The sequence below is a fragment of the Rana temporaria genome, chromosome 3 (assembly GCF_905171775.1).
Source record: "Rana temporaria chromosome 3, aRanTem1.1, whole genome shotgun sequence".
NCBI lineage: Eukaryota > Metazoa > Chordata > Amphibia > Anura > Ranidae > Rana > Rana temporaria.
This window is the reverse complement of record NC_053491.1, coordinates 447662398-447671605: the sequence shown is the minus strand read 5'-3', so window position 1 is coordinate 447671605 and position 9208 is coordinate 447662398. Positions and strand designations below refer to the sequence as shown.

Here is a 9208-nt window from a genome sequence, read left to right as displayed (position 1 = left end):
GCGTATCTACCTAATTTCCATATTCGATGCGGAAGTCTAGGGAAGTGCCCCTAGTGGTCAGCGTTTATATTGCACCCTAAGATACGACGGCGTACAATAAAAAAATAAGTTATAATAAAAAAAGATATGACGGCGTAGGAGACTTACGCCGCTCGTATCTAGGCAACATTGAGGCGTATCTAATTCTATGAATCACGCGCCGAGATGCGACGGCCCGCATTCGGAGTTACGACGGCGTTTCTGGAGATACGCCGACGTAACTCCTTTCTGAATCCGGGCCCTTGAGTCTTTGGTATCCTTGGTGTATCCTGGTCATTTTTCAATAAAAGGTATTTTTGATTTGGAACCTTTTGGATGTGCAGCCATTTCTTCTTTTTCTCAAGTTTGCACGGAAGCGGGCTGGTGCTAGCACTCTTACTTGGTTCCAATAAGAGGTATTGCATACACCTTGAAAAAATGGATATTACCGCGCTTATCAAAGGAGGGGAAGAAAGAAAAAGGGGGGGGGGGAATGGAAGTGAGGAGAAGTGGAGGTACAGCTGCGGCACTGAAAGGTGTATCAAACCATAAGCAATTGATAATGGGGAGGGTAGTGCTGCGCTAATCAGTGGTGAATGGATAGGTGAATAAGCAGGTGGGGGAAGGGAATGAAAATTTGTATAAATGAAATGAGGAGCAATATAGCCCAAATGGCATCAGCATAAAAATAAATATAAAATGATCAGTGAACAATAACAGTACTGGTGCAAATCATATGACTCCACAGGTTCCTCTTAATGTGATGAAATACACTATAAATAAAGTGATAAGTGGTGCAAAAAATTCCCAAGTAACTGTGCTAGGTGACACTCCTATACTGGTGATAAACAATCCATCAACAGGGCTTGAAGAATATCAGCAAAAAATAAATATAAATAAAGTTTCAAAAGTCCAAGAAGCAAAAGTGCAAGTGTGGGTCCGCAATATGAAGTGGAAGGGGAATGGGTATCCACTGATCCTTTTAGGGTAAGTAAGGATGTCCCCTTACCTTACTGCTGTAAGGTAACAGCATATAGATCCAACCACATTAGATGGTTCTCTCGATGGGCTCTGATCCAACAACGGCAGGTCCTCCTTGGAGTTCTCGTCCCAGATTGGTCAGTTTCTCGCCCCAAAGAAATAAAGCATCGATGGTGTGATACCGTTTTAAAATTTTAATTCTCAGAGATAATAGACAGGGGTACTCACATAATCTAAAATACAATTGAGCATGTAAAAAGAGGGGCAATCTGTCGTCACTATCATGTGACTTCCTGAGGAAGTCACATGATAGTGACGAATGCGCATGAGTCCACTGAGAGGTATCGGAGGTGACGTTGGCGACAGATTGCCCCTCTTTTTACATGCTCAATTGTATTTTAGATTATGTGAGTACCCCTGTCTATTATCTCTGAGAATTAAAATTTTAAAACGGTATCACACCATCGATGCTTTATTTCTTTGGGGCGAGAAACTGACCAATCTGGGACGAGAACTCCAAGGAGGACCTGCCGTTGTTGGATCAGAGCCCATCGAGTGAACCATCTAATGTGGTTGGATCTATATGCTGTTACCTTACAGCAGTAAGGTAAGGGGACATCCTTACTTACCCTAAAAGGATCACTGGATACCCATTCCCATTCCACTTCATATTGCAGACCCACACTTGCACTTTTGCTTCTTGGACTTTTGAAACTTTATTTATATTTATTTTTTGCTGATATTCTTCAAGCCCTGTTGATGGATTGTTTATCACCAGTATAGGAGTGTCACCTAGCACAGTTACTTGGGAATTTGTTGCACCACTTATCACTTTATTTATAGTGTATTTCATCACATTAAGAGGAACCTGTGGAGTCATATGATTTGCACCAGTACTGTTATTGTTCACTGATCATTTTATATTTATTTTTATGCTGATGCCATTTGGGCTATATTGCTCCTCATTTCATTTATACAAATTTTCATTCCCTTCCCCCACCTGCTTATTCACCTATCCATTCACCACTGATTAGCGCAGCACTACCCTCCCCATTATCAATTGCATACACCTGGTGCAGCAGATCCCCTTTCTCTTGATTCAGCCAATAAGGAGGGAGCATCCCGGACAGCCGAGCCTCTTGTGCAACATCGCTGGATCGAGATGAGGCTCAGGTAAGTATTGGGGGGGGGGCTGCTGCACACAGAAGTTTTTTTTTTTTTATCTTGCTGCATTGAATGCAGTAAGATAAAAAAAACTGCATTTACAACGGGGTAGATTCAGCTAGGTCCGCGCACTGTTGCGGCGGCGCAGCGTTTAGTTTTTACGCTACGCCTCCGTAAATTACTTGCGCTACGCTTCATTCACGAAGCATTTGCTCCGTAATTTGCGGAGGCGTTTCGTAAAAAAGGCCGGCGTAAGCGCGCGTAATTTAAATGATCCACGCCCCCTACGGGGCCGAACGTAGTGCGCATGCTCCGTCGGGAAACTTTCCCGACGTGCATTGCGGTAAATGACGTCGCAAGGACGTCATTTGCTTCGACGGGAACGTAAATTGCGTCCAGCGCCATTCACGATCCACTTACGCAAACGACGCAAATTTCGAAAAAACGTGGCGCGGGAACGACGTCCATACTTGGCATTGGCTGCGCCTCCTAATGGCAGGAGCAGCTTTACGACGGAAGCGCCGTACGCAAACGACGTAAAACTCGAACGCCGGGCGCGCGTACGTTTGAATCAGCGTAAGTATGCAATTTGCATACTCTACGCTGAAAACTACCGGAGCGCCACCTAGCGGCCACTGCAAGAATGCAGCCTAAGATACCAAGGCATAAGAGACTTATGCCATTCGTATCTTTGGCTTAAGCCGGCGTATATAGCTTTCTGAATCAGGAGAAGTAGATACGCCGGCGCAACTAAGCAATTACGCTGCGTATCTATGGATACGCAGACGCAATTGCTTTCTGAATCTACCCCAGTCACTTTAAGAAAAGTCCAACCTACAAAGCTAGGACTTATACTTACCTGTCTTGCACCACTAATTCCCACTGACTTCAAGTGCTACGATGGCCAAAAAACGTCTGCTTTGAACGTACTTCCAGGTCTGATAGTTGCCTGGTCCCCTGCCATGCGCTGTAGTATCTTCCACTGACTGCTACATCAGTAGGGACAGAGGATCCAGTGGAAGGAACCATAGTGAGCAGAGGGGGGGAGTAGTCATTTGACACACCCAGATGTGTCCAATGCCAATGATTTTTGAGCCGGTGCATCTTACCATAAGGGCCCTTTCACACTGGTGCGTTTTTGCCGTGTTTTTGCGGTAAAAATAGCGCTATTAAAACGCTCCCCATGCCCCTCTCCATTGAAATGAATTAAAAACGCGCTAAAACGCGGTGAAATCATGGTGTTTTACCGCGTTTTTAACGCTCCGTTTTTACAGTGGTTTTTAATTCATTTCAATGGAGGGGGCATGGGGAGCGTTTTATGGGCGTTTTAATAGCGCTATTTTTACCGCGAAAACGCGGGAAAAACGCGCCAGTGTGAAAGGGCCCTAACAGCGAGATCAGCATCATGGGAGGGGTAATTATAGGTCCTTTTCTTTTCGGGCTGGCCTCTTGTAAAGCGTCGTTTTACAAGCAACAGAGTCGCATCAAGTTTTAGGTTAAGTTTTAATATACAGATATAAATTATTGGATGAGCTATAGTTTCTTCGTAGAGGTTTTGCATTGTATCCTATTGAGTTTTATGATGCTGATTGCTTTTGTATCATTCTTAGGGTCAGGCCACAGATATCGCCATACAAGCTGAGGAAATCCTAAAACTGAAAAGGCAGATCAATGAAATTTACGCCAAACATACAAAGCAACCGCTATCTGTGATTGGTGAGTCGATACTCGGTGTCCATATACTAGGCAGGGGGCTTAGGTCTAAATACTATAGCAGAGAGATAATAGTGGTGTGAATGACAGCGATCAATTGGAGACTTTGGATTGTTTTTCCTCTTTGGTTTTTCTCGTGCTCCAGAATTTCCGTAACGCAAACAAAGACAGAGGTGACATTAGGCTCTCCCGGATTGTGCCTGTTAATTATAAGGTGCGCTGACATCAATTTCTTGGGGAAATCTTAACTTGTAATTATACTCACTCCAGGTCAGAGGCTCCATGTTGGCCCTATGTGTACAATGTTAAAGGCACAGTGGAGCCCGAAGAGCATTGCAGCCCCAGTCCATGCATAGCGGGTGCAATACACAGGCCTCTGTAGACTCCGGGCTCTAGGTCTGTACAGAGGTATGCGGACCTTCTCTTATGGGATTAGAGGAAGTAAACAATGGACTACAAGTGCCATGATGTCACTGCACCTATACTCCATTGAGATCTGTGAGTGCCTCTGCTGTAGTGGAACATGGGACTTGTAGTCCTCCATTCACAGATCCCGGTGAATGGATGCCACGTCTGAAGGGGGGGTGGGGGCAGTCAAGCACAATTGTGCCAAATTTAAAATAATAAAGAACGCTGTGAGGAGACGTACTCCAGGATTTAGGGAAGCGTGGAGGGGTGGGGGATTGTGACATGTTAACCACTTAACCCCCGGACCATATTGCTGCCCAAAGACCAGAGCACTTTTTGCGATTCGGCACTGCGTCGCTTTAGCTGACAATTGCGCGGTTGTGCGACGTGGCTCCCAAACAAAATTGGCGTCCTTTTTTTCCCACAAATAGAGCTTTCTTTTGGTGGTATTTGATCACCTATGGGGTTTTTAGTTTTTGCGCTATAAACAAAAATAGAGCGGCAATTTTGAAAAAAAATAATATTTTTTACTTTTTGCTATAATAAATATCCCCCAAAAATATATAAAAAAACTTATTTTTTTCCTCAGTTTAGGCCGATACGTATTCTTCTACATATTTTTCGTAAAAAAAATCGCAATAAGCGTTTATTGATTGGTTTGCGCAAATGTTATAGCGTTTACAAAATGGGGGGTATTTTTATGGCATTTTTAATAATATTTTTTTTTACTAGTAATGGCGGCGATCAGCGTTTTTTTTTTTTTCGGTACTGCGACATTATGGCGGCCAATTTTGACACATTTTTGGGACCATTGGCATTTTTATAGCGATCAGTGCTATAAAAATGCATTGGATTACTATAAAAATGCCACTGGCAGTGAAGGGGTTAACACTAGGGGGCGGGGAAGGGGTCCCCTGGGTGTGTTCTAACTGTAGGGGGGTGGCCTCACTAGGGGAAATCACTGATCGCTGTTCATACATTGTATGAACAGACGGTCAGGCAATTCTCCCCTGACAGGACCTTACACACACAGCTCCCGGTCCCCGCTCTGTAATGAGCAATCGCGGGTGCCCGGCGGCGATCAGGCATGCGCACGGGAGCGGGGGGCCACCGCCCCTAGTGGCCTACGCGAGAGCCGACGTAGAGCTACGGGCTCTCGCGCAGGAGAGCCGACTTGCTGCCGTAATATGACGGTGGGCAGTCGGCAAGCAGTTAAACATGTTAAAACGGTTAATAAATGGTGCTGCGCTGCTTTTAAAACAAAGTTAAAGCAGAGCTCCGCCCACCGCTGCAAAAAATTAAAAGCCCGCAGCTACCTATACTGCAGCTGCTGGCTTTTAAGGCCCCTTTCAAACTAGGTGGAGTCCGCCAGCTCAGCGGGAGATCTCTGCGTGGATCTCCGCTGAGCCAGCGGATGACAAGTCCCTCTCTGCTCACTGAGGGGGAGGGGCTTGTGCAGCACCGCTGTCTCCTATGGAGAGATCTGATGAAAACGAACAGCATGTCCATTTTCATCAGATCCGCCATGAACAGATGACGACGTATCGCCATCCTTCTGATTTTAGCGGATCGGGTCGGATGTCAGTGGACACGTCTCCTCTGACATCCCATAGAGAAGTATGGAGCGGGCGTTCAGGTCCGCCGACAAATATGACAGGCGGACCTCAACGGTCCGACCGCGTGAAAGGGGCCTAATAATAGGACACTTACCAGTCCTGTAGTCCAGTGATGTCGCCATCAGCTGTCAGGTGCTACTGCTGCCATTGCGGGTAAGGGAACCCGGCAGTGTAGATTTACGGCTTCATGCCGGGAACTCTACTGCACATGCGCGAGGCTCCGCTCTCCTACTGGCCCGGCGACGGGGAGGAGGAGGAAGCCGAGCGTTGACATCAATATCCGCGGCTGTGGCTCTTGGAAGTGGGAACAAGATACCTGTCCCCCCTCCCCCCAAAAGGTGCCAATTGTGGCACCGGAGGGGGGGGGACGGACAAATGAGCACTTTTGGGTGGAACTCTGCTTTCACTTATTTGGCATGTACAACCCATAAATATGCATGTGACATGGTTTGAAAGGTGAACTGAGCCTTTAGACCCCTTTTTACACTGGGGCGGTGCAGGCGTTGGCGGTAAAGCGCCGCTAGTATTTGCTTCACAGCAGGAGTTCTACTAGTTGACACTTTCAGCAGGTGTAGTGCCAGACAAGTGCCACCCCTTCAAGTGAACAGGGCTTCTGTGGGGCCCAGCACCTACATGTACTTGGTTGTGGTGTGCTAGTGTGGGGTTTGAGAGGTTAAAGCAATGCCTCCTCACTACCTGTACAATGCAGATTGCTCTTAAGAGGCCAAAGCAAGTGTGAATGAGCCCTTAAAACCCTATAGGGGGGGGAGAAAAATGTATGTATGTGTGTGTGTATATTGTATATGTATGTATGTATGTATGTATGTATGTATGTATATATGTGTATATATATATATATATATATATATATATATATATATATATATATAATGGCTCAGATTCAAAGAGATTTGCTCTTTTTTTGCGGAGGCACAGGGCAACGATTTTGCCCTGCGCCCCCGCAAATTTGCGCCGCTGCCCTCGATTCACGGAGCAGTAGCTCCGTAAATTGCGAGGGCGCGCCGGCAAAATTGCCCGGCGTAAGCGCGCGCAATGTAAATGATCCCGCCGGGGGCGGGAATCATTTAAATTAGGCGCGTTCCCGCGCCGATCGTAAAGCGCATGCTCCGTCGGGAAACTTTCCCGACGTGCATTGCGGCAAATGACGTCGCAAGGACGTCATTTGCTTCAAAGTGAACGTGAATGGCGTCCAGCGCCATTCACGATTCACTTACGCAAACGACGTAAAATTTCGAACGTCGCGACGCGGGGAACGACGGGTATCCTTAGCATTGGCTGCGCCTGCTATTAGCAGGAGCAGCCTTACGCTAAGCACGCCGTACGGAAACAACGTAACTTGCGTACGCAGGGCCCGCGCAACAATTGTGAATCGGTGTTAGTATGCAATTTGCATACTATACGCTGATCACAATGGGAGCGCCCCCTAGCGGTCAACGCAAGAATGCAGCCTAAAATCTGCGTGGCATAAGAGCCTTATGCCACGCAGATTTTAGGCTGCAGTCGGCGTTACGATGTTCCTGAATCAGGAGCATTCGTAACGCCGGAGCAAGTAAGCAATTGCGCTGCGTAACCTATGGTTACACAGGCGCAATTGCTTCTTGAATCTGGGCCAATATATATACACGCACGCACGCACGTATACACTCACTCATATATATATATATATATATATATATATATATATATATATGTGTGTGTGTGTGTGTGTGTGTGTGTGTGTGTGTGTGTGTGTGTGTGTGTGTGTGTGTGTATATATAATATATATATATATATAATCTTCCAAACAATGGTTTCTCTTACTGACATCATATGCGGATAAACGGTCATTTCCGATAGTGACCAGATACACCCTTTCATGGCTCAGTATACAGTATAATGAGCTCACTGCTGTACAGTCTGTTCTAGAATATATTTTCTCCCGCAGAGTCTGTGATGGAGAGAGATCGATATATGAGCCCTACAGAAGCTCAGACGTTTGGCATCCTTGACAAAGTCCTGGTACACCCCCCACAAGATGGAGAAGATGAACCAGAACTGGTGCGGAAACCCGAAGAGACGCTGCCGTCTAAACCTTAGGCGAAGGAAGCTGTGAAAATAAAAAGACCCATAATCATAGAGAAAGCCAGATTCAGATTTTCTCTCTCTCTCTCTGTCTGTATTAGTTTTATTCCCTGGTTCATAGACTGTATTTTGTTATATGCTATACTGCCCCCTCCTGGCATGGAGAAATATATATAATCTTTGGCCAATATTTATCAGTTCTTGTCTACATCAGCTATTCTTGAGGCTGGGTTCACATATATGCGGCCGCGGGTTCGTGCCTGTGGTCCGGCGTGTGTCTGTTCACCGGTTCAGGTCCGAATTTTTGCCTCAATTCGCACCCGAACCTGAACCAGACCCAGACACGCACAAGACCCTTCTGCAATCTGGCCCGTGGCCTTCCCGGTCCTGTGTGAACCGGCTCCATTGAGAGCCAGCCACGCGAATTGTACACGAGGTACGATTGTTGGTCAACCGAGCGCCTAATTTTTTGTCAAAAGGGCGTGTGCCAGGATCTTGTCTTGCGTAGTAACGTTACACAATTGTTATGCTACAAACACGAACGTAGTGACGTACTACAAGGAATTTCCGCTCTTAAGCGCCACCCTTTGGGCCCCTTCTGCTAATTTCGTGTTTGGTGAGCATTGATTCCGAGCATGCACGTTTGTACTTTAAACTTTTGTGTGACGGATTTGTGTACTGGCCATACGAAAATGAGACGGCAAACTTCTTTCCCCTGAAAATTTACTAGCCTGCCATCCAACATTTGTTGGCCGAAAATTGGACAATTGTCAAAAGGAGCGTACTAACAGTCTGTCAACAGACAATCCCCTTTCAACAATCGTATCGTGTGTACGAGGCTTAAAGGGGTTGTAAAGGTAAAAAAAAAAAAAAAAATCCCTAAATGGCTTCCTTTACCTTAGTGCAGTCCTCCTTCACTTACCTCATCCTTCCATTTTGCTTTTAAATGTCCTTATTTCTTCTGAGAAATCCTCACTTCCTGTTCTTCTGTCTGTAACTACACACAGCAATGCGAGGCTTTCTCCCTGGTGTGGAGAAAGCCTCTTGAGGGGGCGAGCAGGAGGGTCAGAATACGCTCTACTTTGTAGATAGAGAAAGGAGCTGTGTGTTAGTGGGTGTCCTGACACTCCTGCTCGCCCCCTCCCCCCTCAAGAGGCTTTCTCCACACCAGGGAGAAAGCCTTGCATTACTGTGTGTAGTTACAGACAGAAGAACAGGAAGTGAGG

The 9208-nt window shown here is 46.2% G+C and overlaps 1 protein-coding gene across 1 annotated transcript in view; it reads left to right on the top strand.

The window, feature by feature from the left end:
• Window positions 1-8172, top strand: part of LOC120933389 (caseinolytic mitochondrial matrix peptidase proteolytic subunit) — a 28304-nt gene extending 20132 nt beyond the window's left edge. Inside the window, exons 6-7 of the mRNA XM_040346589.1 lie at window positions 3774-3879; window positions 7846-8172. Coding sequence (XP_040202523.1) covers window positions 3774-3879; window positions 7846-7997 — 258 coding nt within the window. The 3' untranslated portion in view covers window positions 7998-8172. The remainder of the gene's footprint in view (window positions 1-3773; window positions 3880-7845) is intronic.
• The last annotated feature ends 1036 nt before the right edge of the window (window positions 8173-9208 follow it).